The 25,727-nt window shown below is 33.4% G+C and overlaps 1 protein-coding gene across 1 annotated transcript in view; it reads left to right on the top strand.

The window, feature by feature from the left end:
* Gnptab (N-acetylglucosamine-1-phosphate transferase subunits alpha and beta) overlaps positions 1–25,727 on the top strand; it is a 281,886-nt gene that overhangs the window by 44,303 nt on the left and 211,856 nt on the right. Inside the window, exon 4 of the mRNA XM_090393683.1 lies at positions 5,410–5,606. Within this exon, the coding sequence (XP_090249809.1) occupies positions 5,410–5,606 (197 nt within the window). The remainder of the gene's footprint in view (positions 1–5,409; positions 5,607–25,727) is intronic.

Here is a 25,727-nt window from a genome sequence, read left to right on the forward strand (position 1 = left end):
AAAATCGAGTAAGGGCCCTTCAGGAATATCGCTCTTGTACACAAGGACAGAACTGGAGATGGTCCTGCTCATTATGGAGTAGTTGTTCTTGTGGGTATATTCCTTTCCATTATGTTCAGCTTAATACTACTCTGGAAGCAGTAGTGATTTGCCTATCTGTGGAGTTTCTTATTACAGTATGCTCAACATATTTACCACTGGGTTCTGAATTAACTGAAACAGAACTCAATAATCTCATAATGCAGTTGCCTCAGCCCATACACGTAATGACAAAGTAAATACCTTCTTCCATATGCCTATTTGCTCTTATTCTGCATTCAATCTCACAATCTATTCACCTGCCATTTTTCACTGCTCACATGGGATGTTGAAGAAAACTTATATGGAAGTGATCATTTTCTCATTATTAGCACTATGTCTTCACAGGAACCATGTCCTTCTATAGGGATGCCTATGTGGAAAATGGACCAGGCTGACTGGAATATATTTTCCCATCTTGCAAAATTTAATAAGCAGTCAGCTAAACAATGATGCAGTGAAGTCTGTCACAGATTGATTTGTCCATGCAGCAACCACCCTGATTTCCACTCTGTCCAAAACCTTGGTGGAACCCACAGTGCAAAGTAACCAAAAAAAAAAAAAAAAATTACAATAGAGCACGGGGAATCTCTATCATATCGATGGAATCTCTATTAAAATAGAGATTCCATCGATACCCTACTACATTGCTACATCAAACTTAATAGCATTTAAACTATGTGAAATGTCAGAGTCAAAAACAATCCTGGATTAAATTTACATCATCAATTAATCAAACAACCAGTGCAAAAATTGAAAGGGATAAAATCTGGAAGACAAAAGGTAGATACAGAACACACTGATTGTCTACCTCGGAACATAATTGATGTTATTGTTTCCGATCCCAACGCTATTGCAGACACTTTGGGAGAAAACTTTACCAGAATCTCAGCAACAGTTTCATATCATCCTGATTTTTTAATTTTGAAAGAGCAACAAAAGAAACAGCAGTTAAGCTTTTGTACCAAGGGGATAGAGCCGTACAATCAGCCATTTGTTGAGGAAGAACTCTTTTGCTGTCTCACTAGCATAGTCAGCCCCTGATGACATCTATTATGAGGTAATAAAACACTTCTCATCATCTATGGATCTCCTTTACCATACAACAGAATATTTAGAGGAAGAGTTTCTAGATGCTTGGCATAAGTCAATTGTCATTGCTACCCTGATGCCAGGATCTAATCCAGGCCAATAATTATCATCCATTGCTCTGGCTAGCTGTCTTTGTAAGGTCTTGGAAAAAAATAGTAAGCATAAGGCTTTTCTGGATTTAGAAAAGGACTATGGATTGATATGGGTAAAGGACTATGGATTGATATGGGTAAAGGACTATGGATTGATACAGTAAACAACAAGCAATTGCATATATCCCTTCATGGGCTCTTTGTCATGGGTTCAGGTTATCTGCACTAAATTGAATAACTGTTGTAATAACTTTGGTATGAAAATGAGCAATAACATGACAAAGATAGATAAAGAGACAATAAAATTAGACAGAAACATTGAAAACATCAACTATATCCTGAATGGTGAACCTATAGAACAAGTAAAACATTTTAGCTGTTTAAACACAATATTTAGTGAAGATGGTAAATTAAATATGGAAGTAAATAGGCAACAGAATTAGTAAAGCTGGTATGGTAGGAAGTCAGCTGAATAAATTTATGTGGAATAAGAAAGAAATTAATCAAAATACTAAATTAGCTATATACAAGACAGTGTTCAAACCAATTGTAACTTATGGATCTGAGAGCTGGGTTAGAAATAAAATACTTGATCAAAGATTAGAGATCTCTGATATGAGAGTTCTGAGAAAGATTAGTGAATTGAATATATGGCATCATTGGCAGTATCACATTAAAAAGTGAGGATATTATGAAAGAACTCATCATTGTTTCATTCAGGAATGTGTTAATAGAGCTAATTTCATGTGGTATGGTGACTTATACAGAATGGGAGAGGAAAGATTAGCAAAACTCTAGAGTTCTTTGTCAGGTTAGCAGGAAAAAGACCAAGAAGAAGACAAAGATGTAGATGGATTGATACAATAAAAAGCCAGACACCTTAAAAGACAGACATACAAGATCTGATAATATTGGAGTCTTGACAGATAACATTAATTTTTAGGAAAATTATCGATCAGAAGTTAGTAATGAAGTAACTTTAATGTAGTACTATCATATTTATACTATACACTCCTTGAGGGTACATATAAAGAATTTGATGATACTGATGAACTGCCTTATCTAGTCTGTAATCAAAATATATTGGTCATGTTTAAATTTCATGTAAATTTTTGCAATCTTTTTTTTTTTTTTTTTGAATGGGAATGTTAATTTTTTTTCCCTGGATATTCTTATGGCAATAGCTAAACAGATGAACAACCTTGACTTATGTCTACCACTTGGCAGTGTTGATATTCTCGTGATAGCAGGTTTTTGAAGCTATGCATTCTGATTTTGGCCTGTGATAATTAAATTCACATTTGTATACATATGTCAGTTAGTATATTGAGACCACCAGTTTTCATTTTGTTTCAGCATCACTGACTCCATTCCTTGCAGCAATGGAGGTTACCTGCCCATTTAATTTGTCAGGATTGTCTGTTTTGTGATAGTTAAATGCATGCATTGACTTATAATTTTTTATGTCAGTTGTATGTAGAGTTTTGTGTGAGTAGAAGGTATAATCTCCAGGTAAAATATTAGTAACATATCCACTTTATTAAGATTAACTAGTAGAGAGTAGAAAAAAATGTTTACATATTTTGAGTATAATCTTTAGAGGTACCTGTGGCATAGTATATTTATTAATAGAACACGTAAAGACCACAGTAATAACTTTTAATTAATAAAGGTACAAATATTTCGTACTGAAATTGACAGTACATTTTCAGTGTCATACAAACAGAAGAATGGAATACAAAGTGCAGAACAGTCGGTGGATCACCACATAAAATTGTTGCCGCGTGCTAGGAGAATAATTACTAAATATTAATAAGTAATCCTTTAAAGATAATTTTTTTTTTTTATTATTATTTTTTTTTATAATTGCTTGTTGCATAAAATAAAAGTCTCCCAGATTTTTGAGAGAGAGAAACAGTCATTTCGATTTAAATTCGGCCAATGTAAAATAGCTTCACAACTTTCTTTAAAAAGGCGTTCATATTTGAACCTGCATCTATGGAGGAGAAGAGCTTTATCCCACTGGATATTATGAGTAGTTCAATGCTGTGTTGTGCTAGACCAGACTTGTGAGGTTTCATGTATTCAGTATAATATTGATGTTCCTTAATTCTTTTTTCCACAGAATGGCTTGTTTGTCCAATATAAGATACATTGCATTCACACGGTATTTGGTAAACGCCAGCCAAAGATGGAGGTGACAGTTTATCTTTTGTAAATGGCAATAAAGAAGATATTTTGTTGATAGGAATATATGTGGGAACAGATGATACTTCAAAATTCTGCTTATCGGTTCTGAGATGCCTGGAATGTAAGGGATTGGAACTCTGTGGTCTGTTGAAGAAAACCTGAGGTATTGGAACATAGGACTCAATTATCTACTAGATTTGATTGGGGTAGTAACCATTTGATTCTATTAACTTTTTTATAGTGGAAAGTTCATGTTGTAAGATTACTGGAAAGGAGCACACTTTATGTGCTCTATTAATTAAAGATTTGATAATGCCAACTTTTTGAGATGTGTGATGAGCAGACTTTTGATGAATGTATCTGCTAGTAAATGTAGGTTTTCAATAAACACTTGTAGACAAAGGTAGATAAAGTACCAGAAGATGTACGTGTAAGGAGGATGTCCAAGAATGCTAAACTACCAGAATTTTCTTTTTCCATGGTGAATTGAATACGTGGGTAAAGGCTATTTATCTGTTGTAGAAATGTGGAAAATTCTTCTGAAGAAGAACTTTCCACATCATACATAAAAAATTTGACAGATTTTCTTGAGAAAATTAAGGTTGTTATTAGTCAGTTTTGATATTGTTTCTCTTTTTACCAACATCCCACTAGCTGACAAGGTCGAATTACTATATGAGGATTACCCTCCAGATATTGCAAAGATTTTCGAATTCATTATCCACTCAGGTTATTTCAGTTGGAAAAACAAGATCTACAAACAAGTTGAAGGTACTGCCATGGGTAGTCCTGTATCTCCGCTTTTGGCAAACTATTTTTTGAAACATTTCGAAGATACGTTTTTATCCATTCATCCTCAACCCTCTCTTTGGTTTCATTATGTTGATGATGTTTTTGCTATTTGGCCACATTCTGAAGAAATGACTCAATTATCTGCTGGAATAAATCCAGCAGATAATTGAGTCCTATGTTCCGATACCTCAGGTTTCTTCAACAGACCGCAGAGTTCCAATCCCTTACATTCCAGGCATCTCAGAACCGATAGGCAGAATTTTGAAGAAGTATCATCTGATTCCCACATATATTCCTATCAACAAAATATCTTCTTTATTGCCATCTACAAAAGGTAAACTGTCACCTCTATCTTTGGCTGGCATTTACCAAATGCCATGTGAATGCAATTTATCTTATTTTGGACAAAGGCCGTTCTGTGGAAAAAAGAATTAAGGAACATCAATATTATATTGAATACATGAAACCTCATAAGTCTGGTCTAGCACAACACAACTTTGACACTACTCATAATATCCAGTGGGATAAAGCTCTTCTCCTCCATAGATGCAGGTTCAAATATGAATGCCTTTTTAAAGAAAGTTGTGAAACTATTTTACATCGGCCGAATTTGAATCGAAATGACTGTCTTCTCTCTCTTTCAAAAATCTGGGAGACTTTTATTTTATGCAACCAGCAATTATAAAAAAAAATCATAATAAAAAATAATTATCTTTAAAGGATTATTTATTAATATTTAGTAATTATTCTCCTAGCACACTGCAACAATTTTATGTGGTGATCCACCGACTGTTCTGTACTTTGTATTCCATTCTTTTAACTGTTTGTATGACACTGAAGATGTACTGTCAATTTCAGTACGAAATATTTCTACCTTTATTAATTAAAAGTTATTATTGTGGTCTTTACGTGTTCTATTAATAAATATTTTGAGTATATTTGTCTTCCATTTTTTGACTAGATACGTTTGCAGGGGGTCTTGTTCTAAGAAATAACCACATCATTTTGTTGATAAAAAAAAAGTGTAATAGTCTTAATAACCACATCATTTGTACTGTGCAATCATTTCTCATGAATCATGCATAAAATCTTGCACTTAATATGATAATAATTATTTGATGCATAATTATTATTTAATGTTTATAATAAAAATTTATTTTACCAGTGTTTGTCCTTTTTCCAACTGTATAAAATCCCATATGATACTAGTGGAACCAGCACTTCCTGCAGCCATCACACTTGATGATCTTGAAGAAGCAGATTCCACTCTAGCTAATGTATCAAGATTGTTTGTTATAAGCTCTCCATCAGGTATCCAGTTAAAAAATATCACCGTCTTAGTATTCAGTAGTTTTAAAGCAGGTAAGTACTAGGAGGTACACTAAAATCATATTATAGTTTCTCAGTTTGATGTATTTTTCAAGCGAATGTTTTAACAAAAATTGTGAACAAATTCCTCAAATGTATTTTGTTGTTAGGATATAATGATTCTTTATTTATCCAATTATTGAGAAATTTATTTCCTTGTCACTTAACTGAGGTTATGGTTAAATGAATATACATTTCATTGTTAACCCTGAAATATCTAAACCCTTAGTTAACTGATCCATTCAAGGATTGTTTAACTAAGGGTTTAGTCATTTTCTGTTAGATAATTGAGTGCTCAGTGTATTTCATTTTAGCATGTATTTTATATGAGTTTGTTTAATTATGGTTGAAGCAACTAAGGCCATGAGACCAGTGTGGTCTGTTAATTATATGTATTCTCTCTACATGAAAATGAAATTAACAGACATCCTTATATTGCATGCATGTTTATCAATTTGCCTGCATTTGTGGGATGAAAAACCTGAATTTCTAGGAGGGGGGAAACTGTTTTCCTTTGCATAAAATCAGCTTATTCATCTTCATTTGAAAAGCCTTTATAAAGATTCCTCATGAGCTAGATAAGATTTGGACTCATGCTTTTCCATCTGTAGGACAAATCCATAGTCCTTTTAACTATGTTTAGCTCCTTGGTGTACTTTTATTATGAATATCATTGCCATTAGGATTAACTGAGGTTATATTTGAGTGAACTTTGACCCTTAAGCACTTGGGGTGCTTAAGGGTCAAAGCTGTATAACTGAGAGGAGACCTCCACATAGCCTTTAAAGGAATGCGGAGAACCGACCAGGGCTTCTGACCTAATGTCCAATCCTCACCTTCTCGTGGTGTACCCTGTTGGGTATCTATCTGGATACTGAACGAACGAGGAATGGGCTGGCAATTTGGGATTTAGCCGACCAAATTGTATCCTTACTGGTTAAACCAAAATACAAAATGATGGTACAGCATGACAAAATTTTCATGCCGGCTGGGATGTCGCCCGGTTAAACAAGGCCCCATTGTTTTCGTCAGGGAACCAGGGCGAACAGTGAAAAGTCAGATACTGGAACAAATCTGAAAGCACAACCCAACTCAACATCACCAGAGTTAAAGCTCTTGTAAATCTTTATTGTAAAATTGTAAATTTTTAGCGTGCTATTCAAAATCAGGAGCTGTGGGTTAGATAATCTGGAAACCCTGTTTTTGAGACAAACAAGTATCAAATTACTTGTTTTGTAAACATAAAAACACATATCACATTAATACTTAGTTAGCATGGTGTATATTTTTGAAGTAGCTCTAGCTTTCCAGCCTTAGTCCTTATTTCATTTAAACATAATATTGATGTAATTAAAGTAATTTGATCATACCTTTGAATTCTATGTTTACTATAGATTTTAGCTGGACAGTTTCTGTAGTACATTACTAAAATAGTATAAAAAATTAATACAGATAAAAACTTTGGAATAGCAGATATAGTAAATTTATCAGACCAAAGAAGGAAGACTAACGAGAAAGAACCATAATATTTGCAGAACTAAAACTTGTTAATATGAACCATTAATTTAATTTTAAAACATCACAAGTGAAATTTAAAATTAGACCTGTGTACAAATAGGGTAAGACAGAGATCTAAACATTTGAATATGACAGAACCAAAGAGAACTTACAAGAGCTTTATGATGTATAGCAGTTTTGGCGATCATCCTGAGATGTGTATAAGGAAGAAAAGAAACAGAACTCAGGGAGGGCTGCTTTTAGATTAAGTGAGAAATGTTTCGATTTGATATTCTATTTTGATATTATAGAATGATAAAATTCTATAATATAGGATTTTATTATAGTTTGGTTGGAATCTAGTATTTTATTTCATTCAGGCTGCCAAATCATGTGTATTCTATGAGAATTTGATAGTATTGGGAATTTTTCTTATTTCTAGTTTCTAAAGTCTGTAATCTTATTTCATTCTTTTGGATATCCAGTATAATTGTGATATTTCAGTATCAGGGACATGTTGATGTTTGGCATGTAATGTGTTTTGGTAGATGTTTTTGATTGGTATCTTTGTTTGGTATTTTCTTTTCTCTGTTTTGTTTGGATGGTCAAGAATGGGAACCTTAATCATAACAGTGCTTAATCTGGTCCAGAGCTTATGGATCATGGACTCTATAATTGGATGAGGTTGGGCAAGAAAAGCTGTAGACAGTTGTATTGGAATAAACTGGGTTTTTGACAATAATTTCAGTTTATTTTGGAGAAACCTTTGCTGTTTTAGCTATTTTTAAAAATCGCTTTGTGTTCTGATTGTTTGAACATGTTTGATTACTTTGTAAATACTCTACATATAAGATCATTTTATTATTTTTGAATTATGGAATGTTAGTTTTTGAGAGAAGAATCATTTTATTATTTTTGAATTATGGAATGTTAGTTTTTGAGAGAAGAATTGCTGTAGATGGCATATTTGATTCTTTTTCTGTGGATTTTATTAGTTTGAAATATCTTTTTTTAGGCATGCGATTTCCAGATTTAAAGATGTAGTTGATGAAGAATATTTGTAGGCATTGAAAAATTGTTCAAGTGATGGCTTTTTTTTTTGACACAATAGGTGTAGTAATAATTTGTGCATAGTAGATAAAGTAGACTAACCAAATTTGTGCATAGTAGATAAAGGTATTGATGCCCATGAATGGTGTGCTGCCAAATTTTAATAGTAAAAATTATTTTTGTCCAAATTACAGCCTGCTTTTGTCTATTATACAATTATATTTGTATAAAAACTTTCACCACCTAATATTTATGTAACATTGGGTTATTTTGCTGCAGATGCTGAACTAAATTGCCACCAATCAACCACCAGCAATGCAATAATGATTGAGAACCACTGCTGTAGTCCATCACTCTTGTATCACTTGACCAGTTTCACTTGTCCTTCAAACCTGTCACACATTTACAAACTGCACTTCTTTCTCTTCACACATCTTTATTAACATAATATTCATGATTTTTGCTCACTATCTCAACTCATCACTATCCTGGGCAACACAGTTTCTACCTTTTCTGCCACACTATTATCTTTTACTCTCCTCAGAATCCTTCTGATATCCATCTCACATTCTCCTTGTTTCCAACCAGATGATTCATTCCTACTACCACTATTAACTCTTTTTTGCTCTCCTGCTCTAGGAAAATAGATTTTGTATATCCTCTCATTTACCACACCTATAATAATCAAATCTCCATACAACACCACTTGTGAATCATTCATTACTGCTTTCATACAGCCATCTTTCATTCAGTTTTTCTTTACTCTTCCATGCATATCTGTAGTTCTCTTCATTTCACTCTGCATATGCTTCAGCTCTTGCCTCATCTTGACCAACTCTGCTTTCAAATCTTGAATCACTTTCTCGCTATCATTTGCTCTCACTATCTTGCCATCAGTCACACATGCTTTCTTACATCACTCTTGCATGATTTCATATTGTCATTCATAAACACTCTCTCTTGCTACAAGTCTCACAAGCTTTCTTATAGTTGTGCTCCCTTTCTTGCTGTCAGTTTTGCTTACTACTCCATGTTCTTTACTTCAATTGAAAGATGCTTCATAGTCCATCATCATATCATATTTGCTATTTACCCATGTTTGTTACTTCTCTTATTCAATCTCTCCCTATAAACTTCCTCAACATCTCCCCATACATATGTATTGCACTCATGGCACCATACATTTTTCAAAAAATCCATGCAACTTAAGTTATGTCTGCTGTGGTGACCTGCATAATGATCTCAGTCTCACTACCATTTTGTTTCAAAGCACTGAACAATGAAACAGAGAATTTAAAACAGACATAATCTTAAAAAAAAAAAAAAAATGAGCCGAACACTGCATATCATTCACAGCTATCACACAGAAACACTTAGTCTAAAACTATACAATGTGATCACATACTAAGTATAAAATTAAATTTATCTTGCTACAGCATGTACAACTATTGTCTTCTTACACTCACCATATTGGCATTCATTCATTCAGTTTCTCATAGAATTTGTGTTCAAATCAAACTGCTTGCAAGGATTTTATATCAGAAATGTCCCTCATCACCCCTCCTAATTTTGCATTTTTTGCAGTAGATATACAACCATTTGCATCATCAGCAGGTAATTGTATATTATTATCTGGATTAATCACAGTGCAATCCTATAACATGGGTAGATTGCTCAAGCAAGATCTATCTTTAATAAAACCATGTTTTTCTGTGTGTAGAGAGGGTCTGCTCACCTGTGAATGCAGGCTCCTAATTATCATCCTCTTCAGCACCTTAACGACAACTCCAGAGATACTGATTGGTTGTTTTTGTCCTAGTTCTATCGTAAAATGGAATCATCTTGTCTTCCTTCTGCTCATTAGAAATTATGTGCATGTTGAGACCATGTTTAATAAACAAGTTACAGCATGGCTAATTTTTTTGAATATTCTTTCAGCACCCTTGTCTGATATCCTATGAAATCATCCCCTTATGTTTGAGTCTTGCTTCTTTCAGTTGTGTAATATCTACAGCTCATCTGCCTCCTCTGTTCTTTCATCTAGTTCCACCTCGGCATCAAAATGGCTAATGGTTCTGTGTGGGGTAAATGCCTTATTAACATTATTACTATTTTTAAAGCATCTGATACTTTGGAAATAGTAATGATTCACATTCACTAAAATTATTTCTTTCATGATCATTTTTCCTTTTACATGCCACATAGTGAAAAAAAACTTTGATTTTTCTGTACCAGTAAGTGTTATTTCTTTACATAGTCTGATTTCACCTTCCTCAGCTGGACTGTTACTCTTCTAGTCTGCTTTTTATACTGCTTCTGGGCCTGATCATTACATTTGGCATGTTATTTTTTTTATATGCAACTTTTGCTTGAAAGTCATATTCATCCATTTAATTCCCATGTGATTTATTCTCTGGGGATGCAGTCAGATCTAGCTTCCTTCAGACATCTTTTTACTACTTTTCATGTGATTTCTGTACCATCATACAGTTTTCATGTTAAGTATTGCTCAAGTTGCTTTCTCAGCTGTCATAAACACTTACCTCATAGTTCTACATATTTCCTTTTTTTTTTCCCCCCCAAAGCTTGCTCATGACTTAACAGCTACTACCTCATTAATTTACATATTCTAGATTACTAGATCCAGTAGTCTTGCACAATGAGTCATATTGTTAATAATTAATGAATTTATTTATCCTGTAGGCGACTGCGCCATTGTTAATATTTAATGAATTTATCCTATATAGGCTGCGCCATTGTTATTTATAATGTGTATTATAAATAATATTTCATTTACTAACAATTATTTTTATTTTTGACTCCGAGTGTCCCTATATGTTATTATATTTGCACAAAGAGTTCACTCCAATTGGTGCAATGACTTTAACTCACTCCTTCAGAATCCAACTAATCATTGACTCAATACCAAGTACAAAATAAACACATTTAATAAAACTTAAAACAATATATATACACTTCTAGTAAAAATACATAACTACAACTACAGATTATATGGATCCAAGGCCTTATTAAAAAAATATAAACTTACTCTTAAGACAAAACACCTTTTTTTTTACAATCAAAAAAAATGTTCATAGTCTTATTCTCTTCCTGTTAAGGCTCTTTCCAGAAGTTACAAGGTTCTGTACTTCATTTTTTAGGATCCCTTTAAAATTCCTTTTTACTGCCTCACACAAAACAAAATCAAGTTCCTTCCTACTTGAATATATCTTGGCCAGTTTATAAAAACTTAGTTTCAAGATTTCCCTTTTCTTCTGTACTTATTCCTTCTTGAAACATATTATTTCCACTATTCCTTTTTCGGAATACAATATGAAATTTCCTTTTAACTGCCGCACACAAAAAATCAAGTTCCTCCCAACTTGAATATTCCTCGGCCAGTGTTCTAAAAACTTTCCGAACGCTCTCTTGTTTACCACTGTAACTTGGATACGCAACGCTTTTCTTGTCAGCTGTCAATCAAACATCAAGTTCACTCCGGGAGCATGCGCACTTCAACAACGTCAGAAACTACGCATTGTAATAATATGGCTGACTCGCTGTATCCACCAGCGCTGAAGAAAGTCTTTCATAAACACAAAATTCAACATTAAAAAATACAACAAACTTTCTTATAAATAATACAAATAATCAATTAAGTAAGTACTTCAATATTTTTACTTTTTTTTACATATTACTTCTAACATAATATTTTCATAACGAGCACATCGCAAGTGCAGACACTGCGTGTATGAAAACAAAAACTAACAAGCAAAATTAATACGTAAAAATATTCAGAATTTTTAATATGATTATTTTTACATCAGTTTCATTTTTCTGTGAAAAAAATTTTTTTTTTTAAAAAATTTTTTTAAAAAAAAAAATTTTTTTTTTTTTAAAAAAATGTTTTTATATTTAACCTACGTCTAAGCAAAATTTTAATATTTATTTCTAGATCGTTATATTTTAAGTTCTAATCTAATTATCTAATCATTATGTATATCTTCTAAATCACTAGTTTCAGAATCATCTGACACTAGAGATAATTCTGAACTTTCTTCTTCCAAATTAGTATACTTAAAAATTTCATTTTTATACCTTTAAAACACTTCATTTAAACTACTTGAATGATGTCCTAAATCTATAGAATCATCACTATCAGAATCAGTTTCTACAGGTTTTTGTGATTCTAAAAGTTTCTGGGATTCCTTATCCTTACTAACTAAATTTGAGGTATCTTTAACTTCCCTTTTCTTATTTAATCCTATATTTATCAACCTATGAAATTCCGCTATACTTTCATCAATGTTAGAATCAATTTGATTATCATTATTCCTACATTGTACATCATCTGAAACATGTGTCTTAGGATTTCTAAAATTTCTTGTATTTTGGTTCACTTTACCAAAGTTTAATTTTTTCTTTCGCTGCATATTTGAATTATGAATATTAGATCTATTCCCTTTCCTATCATTTAACCTTGAATAAGATTAGTATTAGGAAAACTACATTCATCCTTCAATATTTTATTCATATTATCACCTAAAGTAACTAAATTTTTATTTCCCAAAAAGTACCTTTTTAATCTATCAGAATGTACATTTAAAATTTTACTAGGATTATTGACATCTTGAATTCTAAAATTCACAGGAGAAAAATTGTCTAAAATTCTAAATGGACCTAAGGCTTTCTTTCCTAATTTCCCAACTCTTTTAATACTAGATTTATCATCTAACAATACCAAATCACCTGGTACAAAAGATTTATAATTTCTAAAGCGATTTATATATTGTCTAGTTTTCTGAGCACTTAATTTACTTATCTCACCTACTAGTCTATGAGTAGTGGAAAACTTATCTATTACTAATTCTAAATATTCATTTATATCACTGTATCCTGTATTTGGAATAACTGAAACAAGTTCATTAGGAAAAACTGGATCAAAACCATATAATGCAAAAGATGGTTTTTCTGTGATAGCAGAATGAAAAGCAGACCTACATGCAAATAATGTTTGAGAGATATGTGTATCCCAATCATTCATTTTGGTGTTTGCCAACTTTGAAAGTATTTGCTTTATGTTTCTATTTAGTCTTTCACACATACCATTACATTGCGGATGATAAGGTGTTGTAAAAATCTTCTTAACATTAAGCAATTTACATAACTGTAATAATAGTTCAGATGTGAAATTTGCTCCTTGATCTGAAAGTAAGGTCTGAGGAGTTCCATATCTACAAACTATCATATTCAAAAACTTTCTTGCAATAGTTTTTGCAGATTGGTCTTTCATTGATACTGCTTCAGGAAATCTAGTTAGCATGTCTATGACTACTAGAATATACCTATTTCCTTTTTTAGTAATTGGTAGAGGACCTACTACATCAATAGCAACAGCTTGAAATGGTCTAGTTGGAATTGGAAATAGTTGTAAAGGAGCTTTTCCTCTAAAAGGGGATCTTATTTGGCACTTATGGCATGACTTGACATACGTGAGTATATCACTCTTCATACCTTTCCAGATGTAACGATCCCTTATTCCTTCCAAAGTTCTAGAAAACCCTTGGTGTCCTGCTAAGTCAGAATCATGGAAAGTATACATAATCCAAGGAATCATTTCAGTTGGTGCCAATATTTTCACCTTCAACTTTCCATCTTCCATTTGTCTAGATAAGAGTAACCCATCTTTATCTAAATACAAGTTTTCCAGATTCAAAAATGTATCTAGTTGAGTTTCCTCTTTCAATACTGCTTCATAAATAGTTTTTAGTATGAGATCATCCTTCTGAGCTTGGATAATCTTATCCTTTTCCCAAATTTGTATACTAGGATCCTTATTTTTTAGAGTTTCAATATTAAATACTTGATCATTTTCACTAGTATCTAGAAAAACTTCAGGAGACTGCTCTAATTTTCCACTGTCACCTGATTTCCTATCCAAACAGCATTCTATTCCACACAATGATACTGTATTTTCAACAAAATTACACACAAACCCATGACGTTTCAGAAAATCAATTCCAAATATTATTTGTACATTTGGATTTGAAGATTCTGGAAGAACAATTAATGAATGAGAAACTTTTAATGGAAGACAAGGAATTGAAATAAGGACATTGATTTGCTTATAAGCTGAAATTTCAGATTCAAATATTCCTTTTAACTTAATTGGATTGCTTAAAACTGAAATATCATTTGGAATTAGAGATTTAATTTTGTTAAATAAGCTATAAGAAATGAGTGAAATGTGTGCACCTGTGTCAAGTAAGATTTCACAAGGTACATCTTCAATAAATCCTTGTAATACTGTTAAAGGATTACTTTCATTAGCATAAGGAGCTAATGCTACATCAAACTTTCTTTTATGGTTATAGCTGTCTTTGGCTTTACCCATGTTTAGTGAATAGTTTGACATTTCTGTCCTTGCCAGTATAATATTGGAATAATAACTAATTCCAGATTTACTTTTATTCTCTGATTTCTTATTTTGAAAACAAGATCTATCTCTACATACATAACATAACTCAACATAACAATCTTTAGCAAAATGACCCTGTTTATTGCATCTAAAACATTTTGGAATGTATCTTCTATGAGATGCTTTATTCCTATCAATGCCATCAGATTTACAAGAAAAAGATTGATTATCTGTAAGATTTTTGGATAATGTTAAATCCGACATCATCTTAAACAGAAGTTCCTGTCCTTGTACTATGGGTCTCTGTTGTCTTTCTATTTCTTCACTCAGAAATGTTTTCAGTTCCTCATATTTTTCCAAATCATGTAATTTTACCCTGGAATCAGATTCTGGAATATCCTTAGTAAAATTCACAGAAGTTTCCTTAGACTTTTTCTTTTTATTTGCAGCTTTACTCTTTTGAAGCTTTTCTTCTCTCACTTTATCTGTACCCACAATGCTAGAAGAATGAGTTTGATTATGCTGAAAAGAATTTACTTGTTTATTGCTTGAGGAATGAAAAATATCTCTTAATCTTTCTTCCTTTTCTTTAACAAGCTCAAAACATTGTTCAAGATTTCTAACTTTTTTCTTATACGCTGTTTCTTTTAAATTATCCTTGAGGCCAAGCCTAAATTGATTAAAGAGCAACCATTCTAAAGAGGATTTCTGTTCAGATGAAATATTAAATCCATGAGCAATGGTCCACAATCTATGATAATATTCAGAAACAGATTCCTTATTACCTTGGATACACTGTTGAATTTTCCAAATGTTAGGCCCTAATTCTCTTACATTTGAAAATTCTGATATTAGCAAACTTTTAAAGGTTGCATAATTGTCAGTATCTCGTAGTAAAGGAGATGTATTTAAAAATGTTTTTGCTTTTCCCAACAATTTATTACGAAGTATAATTAACAAGTGAAAATCTGACCAATTCCCTAAATCTTTAATTTTTTCTGCATACTTAAAAAATGTTTCTATGCTTTCACTACTATCACCTGAGAAAGAAGGTATTACTAAGGTTGGATTTATTAACCTAAAAAATTCTTCATCATTAACTGAAGGAACTTTACTACTAATATTACTATTTTCTGTAGCCATTTTTTTTTTTTGATTTGAGTCAAGATTTGCCTTTTGGATTCTAAAATAGTTTAGTCATAACCAATTATCCTGTAGTCGACTGCGCCATCGTTAATATTTAATGAATTTATCCTGTCGACTGCGCCACTGTTAATATTTAATGAATTTATCCTGTCGGCTGCGCCATTGTTAATAATTAATGAATTTATTTATCCTGTCGACTGCGCCATTGTTAATAATTAATGAATTTATTTATCCTGTAGGCGACTGCGCCATTGTTAATATTTAATGAATTTATCCTATATAGGCTGCGCCATTGTTATTTATAATGTGTATTATAAATAATATTTCATTTACTAACAATTATTTTTATTTTTGACTCCGAGTGTCCCTATATGTTATTATATTTGCACAAAGAGTGCAAATATAATAACTAATCATTGACTCAATACCAAGTACAAAATAAACACATTTAATAAAACTTAAAACAATATATATACACTTCTAATAAAAATACATAACTACAACTACAGATTATATGGATCCAAGGCCTTATTAAAAAAATATAAACTTACTCTTAAGACAAAACACCTTTTTTTTACAATCAAAAAAAATGTTCATAGTCTTATTCTCTTCCTGTTAAGGCTCTTTCCAGAAGTTACAAGGTTCTGTACTTCATTTTTTAGGATCCCTTTAAAATTCCTTTTTACTGCCTCACACAAAACAAAATCAAGTTCCTTCCTACTTGAATATATCTTGGCCAGTTTATAAAAACTTAGTTTCAAGATTTCCCTTTTCTTCTGTACTTATTCCTTCTTGAAACATATTATTTCCACTATTCCTTTTTCGGAATACAATATGAAATTTCCTTTTAACTGCCGCACACAAAAAATCAAGTTCCTCCCAACTTGAATATTCCTCGGCCAGTTTATAAAAACTTAGTTTCAAGATTTCCTTTTTCTTCTGTACTTATTCCTTCTTGAAACATATTATTTCCACTATTCCTTTTTCGGAATACAATATGAAATTTCCTTTTAACTGCCGCACACAAAAAATCAAGTTCCTCCCAACTTGAATATTCCTCGGCCAGTGTTCTAAAAACTTTCCGAACGCTCTCTTGTTTACCACTGTAACTTGGATACGCAACGCTTTTCTTGTCAGCTGTCAATCAAACATCAAGTTCACTCCGGGAGCATGCGCACTTCAACAACGTCAGAAACTACGCATTGTAATAATATGGCTGACTCGCTGAATCCACCAGCGCTGAAGAAAGTCTTTCATAAACACAAAATTCAACATTAAAAAATACAACAAACTTTCTTATAAATAATACAAATAATCAATTAAGTAAGTACTTCAATATTTTTACTTTTTTTTACATATTACTTCTAACATAATATTTTCATAACGAGCACATCGCAAGTGCAGACACTGCGTGTATGAAAACAAAAACTAACAAGCAAAATTAATACGTAAAAATATTCAGAATTTTTAATATGATTATTTTTACAATATCCACAACATGCTGCTTAATATAGTTATTTCTCTGTAGCTGTATGAATTCTCTTTCTCTCCTCTTGTATTTTTTTCTCCTCCTTCCATTCTGTAATCCCATAGTTAAAATCACCCATAATGATACTCCTACATATATAAGTTTTATCTGTCTATGCAGTTCGCAGTTGTATTTCAGATGATCTTGGCTTGGCATCTGTTACCTTTTGATGCTCATGGCATCAGAGGCAACATTATGGATATCTTTTTATCTGTAAGGTTTATCTTTCTACATAGCTCAGTCCTCTCCAGATAATCCTGACCAGTGAACATATATATTTTTATAAAAAATATATAAAAAAATATATTTTGCCCAATTTACCTTTATCTCACATCAGTGCTGTTTCACTTCATTAAGTTTCTAACATGAGTTTCTCCCAGCACTTAAGCCTTAACATACAGTTTTAATCCCTCTGCAATCATTAGCACTACTCCCCATCTCTTTCACCTTGCCTGTGCTTCTCGAATACCCTGTCTCATCACATTTTATTCCTGTAAGGAATTCTCTTCTGTTAGCCAGTCTTAGTGCCAGTAATTTTTTGTCCCATGTCATTTACCTACACTTAAAAGTCATCACCTTTATTCTAATGCTTCTGGCATCAGTGAACATTGATGCATATTCAAGTAACTCTTAAAAGCAGCTGACTGATGCAAATATGTAGTGTGCCCATTGAGTAATGAGATTCATTTTTTACAGGACAGCCCTTTGAATAAAAGTAACAAATGTGTTCATAGTTTTGACCACGAGGATTGTATTGTAATCGCAGCTGCAACTTTCAAGTTGAGTGATGTGGCAACCATTGAAGTAAGAGTGTGTGAGTGGAGACGTGTCAGAAATTGCATCATGGAGCAAAGAGCTGTGATAAAATTTTACTGTAAATTAAGAAAAACTGCTACAGAAGTATGCCAAGACCTAAAAAAAAAAGTTTATGACAATGACTGTCTGAGCCGTGCAGAGGTGTTCTTCTGATTTTCAGCATTTAAAGAACGACGGGGGGGGAGATAGTCTCTGCAGGATGAAAACTGCTGTGGACAGCCAGTTTCTGCATGGACAGATGAAAATGTAAAAGCTAGGGAAATTGTTGTTCATGACAGGCAAATAGCCACTAGGTTACTTGCTGTAGAGCTTGGTGTTGGTAAGGAAATAGCTAGATTAATCTTAGAAAAAGATTTGCACAGATGATTTGTTCGAGGTTTGTGCCACATACATATTTACACATGAACAGAGAGTGCACTGGGTTACATGTAATAATTTCATCCATGCAGTTGATCAAGATCGTGATGTGTTGCAAAGAATTGTCACCCACCAGTGATGAAAGTTGGTGTTTTCAGTTTGATCTGGAAATGAAACGCTAGAGCATGGAATGTCGTGGAAAGTCTTCTCCCCGGCAGAAGAAGGTCAGGTTGCAAAAATCACGTGTTAAGACAATGGTCATTGCTTTTTTCGACTCTGCTGGAATTATCCACTGTGAATTTGTTCCTGAGGTCACCACAGTGAATGGTTAGTATTATTTAGGAGTAATACCATAGCTGTACGCCTGCATGCAACATGTCAGGAAAGAACTGTTCTACAGCACCAATCGGTTACTGTTGCACAACAACAACGCACCTATGCACTGTGTGCTGCCTGTGAAGCATTTTCTGTCTTTGAAGTCGATCTGTGTGATCGAGCATTCCTGTATTTGCCAGATTGGCTCCTATGTTTTCCTCTTCCCAAAGATGAAGTGTGCCTTGAAAGGGGAGCACTTCAGCGACATTGAGGACATCCGTGATGTGACCCAGAGACTGAAGGAGGTTCCCATTCTTCCTTCGAACACCTGTATAACAGATGTAAACGTTGTGTGGAGTTGAAGGGAGATTATTTTGAATTTGTGTAATTGACATTTCCAAATATAGTTCTTTGTTTTGATATAATAATTGTTGTTTCATTACTTAATGGCACATTGTGTAAGTAGTCTGGTTTGATTCATCATTCAAATTTCGTACCCAACCACTGCTTTTCTCCTCTGATGAAACTAGTCCTACCATTTTTAAGGTAATCACTTCCATGCTATCATTTTCTCTCTCCACTATAATAGTCATAATCTCTCACTTTAGTATGTGTTTGAGTTCTCATGCAACCACCTTGTCATATCATGACTATCCATATTCACTTTTTCATTGAACAGTAATTTTTCCAAGTACCAAATACCTAAGACATTTAAATATCATCCATGTTACAAGCACTGTGTATCTCAATACATGCATTATGCACTCTGTTGCTCTGCTGTATTGTTCAGTCTTGAGTTTTTAGCGATCTACAAGAAACAAATTTGTTAACATTAGATTTGAAGACCTGTAAAATCTACTCTTTAGGAAGTACATGAGTCATGGAGACTGTTCCAAAAAAGGGAAAAAAATTTATTCTTTTAGATTGGAGTTGAACTGTGAAGGAGTGTTGAATAGCTGCTGCATATGTTTTAATAGATTTAGAGGTGAGAATGGGACTGATGCCATTTCTGATAAACATTGACCACAGAGGTATTTGTAGAAATATGCAGGAAAAGCAGAAACTGAACATTTGTGTGAAAGAAAAAGGAGTGAAATGTCATTAATTGATGTAATTGCTCTCTTTTGTACTGAGTCAAGTAGTTTTTGGTTGCTCTTAGGAACACCATCTCAAATGTGAAAATAGTATTCAGAGTTGGACTGTTTTGCATTTTGTATAAAGTTAATAGTTGTTCTGAAAAGAAAAGAAAACCTAACTTTTTAGGTAGTGAAGAGGCAGTATTTGTTAATACGTTTCCAAGAAAGATTTGAGGTTAGCTTAATCCAAAGAAGAGACATTTCTTTTATTTAGAAATTTTAGTGTTATAAAAAGTAACATGGAAGAAATGCATCCATATTAGAAATAAAACAGGATTCAGTTTTGTTTAAGGGAGATGGTAAATCCCGTATTATTGTACAGCCGGGTACGAAACTCGGATCGAAATCCATCAAATCCTAGAGTTTCATGCCGAAAAAACTATCGGCGAGCCCAAGTGTAAGTAATCACTTGGGAAGTACAACACCAGGGCTACTCGGAGCAAAGGTGGAGCAAGCTCCCTCACTGTCCTTAATATTCTCTCATAATATAAAACGCAGCTCCTAGGAGATGTATTACTGTTTTACATTATGAGAAGAGGTCACTACCCAGACCAGTTTCAACCCTTTTTGAGGTCTCATCAGTGAGTAAAATAGCCTTTTGGCTTGTTATAGTAGTAATAACAATATATAAGTACACCGTTTTAGCAATTCGTTAGTAGAGGTATATGTAAGTTCGGTTCACTTAAAACCTTGATATTCCAGGTCTACCTACTCACTGATGAGACCTCCAAAAGGGTTGAAACCGGTCTGGGTAGTGACCTCTTATCATAATGTAAAACAGTAATATATCTCCTAGGAGCTGTGTTTTACATTATGAGAGAATATTATGGACAGTGACGGAGCTTGCTCTCCCTTTGCTCCGAGTTGCCCTGATGTACTTCCCAAGTGATTACTTACACTTGGGCTCACTGATAGTTTTTTCAGCATGAAACTCTAGGATTCGATGAATTTCGATCCGAGTTTCATACCCGGCTGTACAATAATACGGGATTTACCATCTCCCTTAAACTTATGTAGCCGGTAAAATAGCCTTTTGGCTTGTTATAGGATTCAGTTTTATTTGTATTGAAATTACCAAGGTTATCAGAACCCCATTATTTTGAAGATGGAATTTAGTTTTGTAGAACTTGATGTTCTGGAAGTTTGGGTGATGCATATCAGAAAAACTCTGCTTTTGGATTTGCAGTCAGCTATAGAAGGTCACTGATATATATATATAGAAGGGAAAGAGCTAGTGAAAGAACAGAGCCTTATGGAACTTGGCATTAGTTGTAAAACTTCAGGATAAAGATCTGTCCTCCATCATATGTTATGTGCATCCAGACAGATAGCTGGCAGCTAAATGTTGGGAAATAGCAATCACCTGTTATTTCCCAACATTTTCATGGCATTTGTAAAAAAGATGGATGACATAAGCAGGATTTGATGTTCATTGACATGGTAGAATCCATACTGGCAATTGTTTATTAGCAAGCAACTTCAAGGAAGTATAAACGTTGAGTGTTAATAGAGTGTCCATTACCTTTGAAAGAATTGAAGTGAGAGAAATTGGACTGTAATTTTGGAGGAAGTTGTTGGATGGTTGGCCAAGTGGATAGGCATACCTGTTCTCCACCAAGAGATTGTGGGTTCTGATCCTATTGTAAGCATGGATGGTTTGTCTTTAGGTGGTAGATGAATTTCATCACTTGGAGTGAGATCATCATGCTGTTTACTAGAGACTTGAAGTGGTTTGAAAGAGTTTTCTTTGGGTGCTAGAACAGGATTTCTGAATTACCTAATTCTTAGCTCACCCACAGTACTATACAGTAGGCTTACAAGCTAATGTGGGTAGGATTCGCATAAAAAAAGATGAAGGTTTGTCATCCTTCAAATATTAGCTAATTTCCAGGTTGCAAAGAAACCTAGTTAACTCTGAAGTAGAGAAATACCAAAAAAAGTCTCTAGTCACGCAGGACCATAGACTGTTTGGTATCCAGTTGGACAATGTTCTTTTGATCTCTTTCTGCTGAAAAATCAAAGGTGCATTGAATGCTGTACATTTTGTGGCAGGATGACATTTACCAAGGTTGTGTATATAGAACCAGAAGTGTAGGAAAATGAAGACAGGAGATCGACGTTTTCTGTATATAATGATGCAGTAGAATTGAGTAAAAAAAAAAAAAGGGAGCGGAGCTCTATTTTCTAATAAATTTTCTCAATTTTCTTATTTTGCATCATATCTGTCATTGACATGATGCAGATCTCCTGCTTTTATTATCTCAAAATCAATTTTTGATGTATTGATGATTTGCTTGCTGCCATTTTAGACTTTGGTATAAATATAAACAGAAAAGGTAGTTGTAGATTGTGATGTAAGACATATGTCTAGTTTTTCTATTTTGCACCTTGATGCACTTCTTGGAAACCCAAGACTTATAATGGATAAGAATTTAAAGTCAAATGGAGAATGAACGTTTCTATACTAATGTGAACTGTCTCAGTGATATGTTTACTTTAAATTTTTACTGCTTACTGCAAATGTTTGAATAAGATTAGTGAAAAAAATTATTGAACTAAGGAATTGAAACACATAAGTCAAAAGTGCATCTCACTTTGCATTAATGCCAGACAGCTTGTGGATGAATGGTTGTTTGTGTTAGCACATGGGCACAACACCCAAATAGCCTGGAGGATAACTAACATCCACAGTATACTTGGAATGGTCACTTGTGAGGAAGAGATCTAGAGTATTTGGAGAGTGGTTAAGGTTATCTGATATTTGGAAGGCATATGAATAATTTGTTTAAGATCACTGGTAACATTAAATACCTCAGCATCACTACCTGCTAGATCAATCACTGCAGTTAAAAATAGAAAGCTAGTGAGTTTTCTCAAACCATGTTACTTTAACCCTTGCAGTATGACAGATCTGTATTAATATGCACAATCCCCAGCACTCCACTACTCCTTTCACTTAGTCTGTGGTCTTCCTGATTATGTTTTGGGTTTCGTTTCACTAACATGTTTCTGTCTTTTAATGGCTTCAGTCACAGTTGATCTTTGATGCTCTACTTGTACCTGAACTGATTGGTGACTAACTTGGCAGCACAGATAATACCTTGCTGGAAATTGGTTAACTCTAAATGATACTTCATTTCCAGTATTATTCTACAAAGTTGTAGTCATTTAGCATATGTAACTTTGTTTTCATACTTTGCTCCACCATATGGCTTGTTGCTTGTACCTGTTTTTAAAAACAATTGGATATCGACATAATACTGTCATTGCATATTACAAGAACATGTAGTTATTTAAGTTCACAATATCTTGTTTGTTTTTGTTTAGTAAATCTGGATAATAACACATGTGCTCATCAGAAAATAGTTATCAAAATGCTAAATGGTCTATATTGTCTGTTATATTGAGAATACTGGATATGGAAAATTCATTTTCATTCTAATAAATGTTCTCTGTGGAATGTTTGAAAGAATGAATGGCTCATCTCTTATTATTAGTTTGAGTAAGAAATTTAGCTGAGGTCTTTGTTAAGAAGATATAGCAACTGGACTGCTTATTTTTCAACATTCAGAATTATTACCATTTTTATCTCCATCCTCAAATGGCATTTCCTTGTGAAGAACGTTTTTGTTTATTTGACATAATTTTCTATTTCTTTGTTATCTATCAAATCATTTATGACCTGCAACAGACATTTTATCAGCCTTCTTGGTTTTCCCATTAAGACAAAAATTAACTATTAAAAGGTACATTTTTATCACATAACTATTGTAAAAATATATTAACTGCGCTTTGTAAAAACATGTTATTATTATTTCTTTATTTACTTCGATTCTATATCTATATTCTTTAATTTTTCTTTTTTCTTGTTTTTAATCCCCCCCCCCTCTCAAGGCCGTAGCTATGCTACTTCACGTGTACATAATTTAGAATTTAGGAATTGCCTCTGGCTGGAGCCAATTCCTTTGTCTAACTAGCTGGCTTTCTCTCACACTGATCTTTGAAAAGTTATTTGTATTTATGACTGCTCCATCAGGGATTGCGTAGAGGAATTGTATATCTTTTCTATACATGCAAGAGAAACGCCCAGCTCAACATGGAAATATCTCTAAAATTCAGCTCTAAGTCAAGCAACGTTTAAAATATACTATAAGTCAGTCGTGGTTACTCTTACTTTTAAGGTCACACAAGTTCTATCTTTTTATGAGAAGTTCATTGGTAAGGCAGAATCAGGCAAGTTATTTGACAAACAAAACAATTCATTCATGCTAAATCAAGCTACATATAAAGGTTAATACTACACAAACAAAATTTATCTGGCTCTAATTTACTCAACAAAATGACATGGAAACAATGAAAAATCATGTGTCTGGGTCATGACTCGATTAATTAAACATTTCTCGCTTAAGCTTAATGCTAATGATACGAATACACTCACATATAAATTCGACATGTGAACAGACTTATACTCCCTTAATTTAACTCAGACTATAAACATTATTAGGCTTAACTAAAACTTTCACATACAATTCCTTTTTTTCAATATATAACATTAACTAATTCCTCAGAACTCTGCAAACTACTTCACAATTACTTAGAAGTGCGGCTTTCCATCTTCACTACTGCTGTCCTTGGAATGGCAGAACACACAGGAAACTCCTCGTAGCGAGAGCAGGAACAGAGAGCGGAACAGAAAAAGAGCCCTTTTCCCTTGATTCTTCCCTCCTTTTATTCTGCTCTCTTGACCTTGGATCTCCTACAGATTGAATTGCCTGGATTTTCTTGGAGGGATCTTCTCTGCCACCCTGCAGTTGCTGAGTTAAGGCTGGAAACTCCATACTTGTTGATCTTCACGAGTTGCGCTAGCCTCAGGCCTTACATTTTTAATCCCGTCTGAGTTATTTCCTTGTTTGTACAATTTTATTCTAACATTTTTCCAGGTTTAATTCAGCATAAATGAGTTAAGTGTTAATCAATTTACAAGCATTTTATGTGTTGATTTTATTTCCCAAGTAAAATCGGTATGGAAAAATTTTTTTCTTAAATTCCCTCTATACCAGATTTTACACTATGTATCTCTGTGAAGTTGATATTTTTGTAATTCTGGAATGATAACAACATAGAAAATAGGTTCCTATTTTGAATGATCTCTACCCCCCCCCCCCCCCCCCCCCACACACACAAAAGCATAGTGTTTCTGTGATTCTCTAAATATCAATGTTTCTCAAATTTTGGATTGTGGATCACATGATTTTCCTATTAATTAAAAAAACGTTATTTTACATAATTTATGAAGAACTCATCTGCGATAAGGCTTCAGACTTCATGGAAATTTGAAAATAATATTAATAATTCGTTTAATTTCCATATAATAATATGCATAATATTTTTTCACTGTATATCTCAACTCCGAGTGTATAGTACATAAAATCAACCACTGTGTGTAACCACAGTAAGCTGATACTGTAACAGAAGTAATCAAAGAACTAAAAGCAATCTCTCCACCAGCAGAGATTTTTGAAAATGACATCTTGGAAGAGGAGGTGAATAAGGCTATTAAACATCTCAAGAACAACAAGAGTCCTGGAAATGACAACATAATAGGCGAGATGCTAAAATATGGGGGAGAATCAGTTGCAAAAGAAATACATAAGCTATGTAATGAAATATGGAGATCAGGGTATGGCCCTGAAGAGTGGAAAAAAATCAGTCTTGGTTGTTCTTCACAAGAAAGGCAGTGCTTTAGAATGCACCAATTACAGAACTATTGCATTAATGAGTCATCTTGGCAAAGTGCTGATGAAAATACTAACACAGCACCTGAAGGGGCATATGGAGGCACATCTTCCGAA

The sequence above is a fragment of the Typopeltis vanoorti genome, chromosome 6, assembly GCF_054136105.1.
Source record: "Typopeltis vanoorti isolate ZY-2024b chromosome 6, IOZ_Tvanoo_1.0, whole genome shotgun sequence".
In the NCBI taxonomy this organism is placed as follows: domain Eukaryota; kingdom Metazoa; phylum Arthropoda; class Arachnida; order Uropygi; family Thelyphonidae; genus Typopeltis; species Typopeltis vanoorti.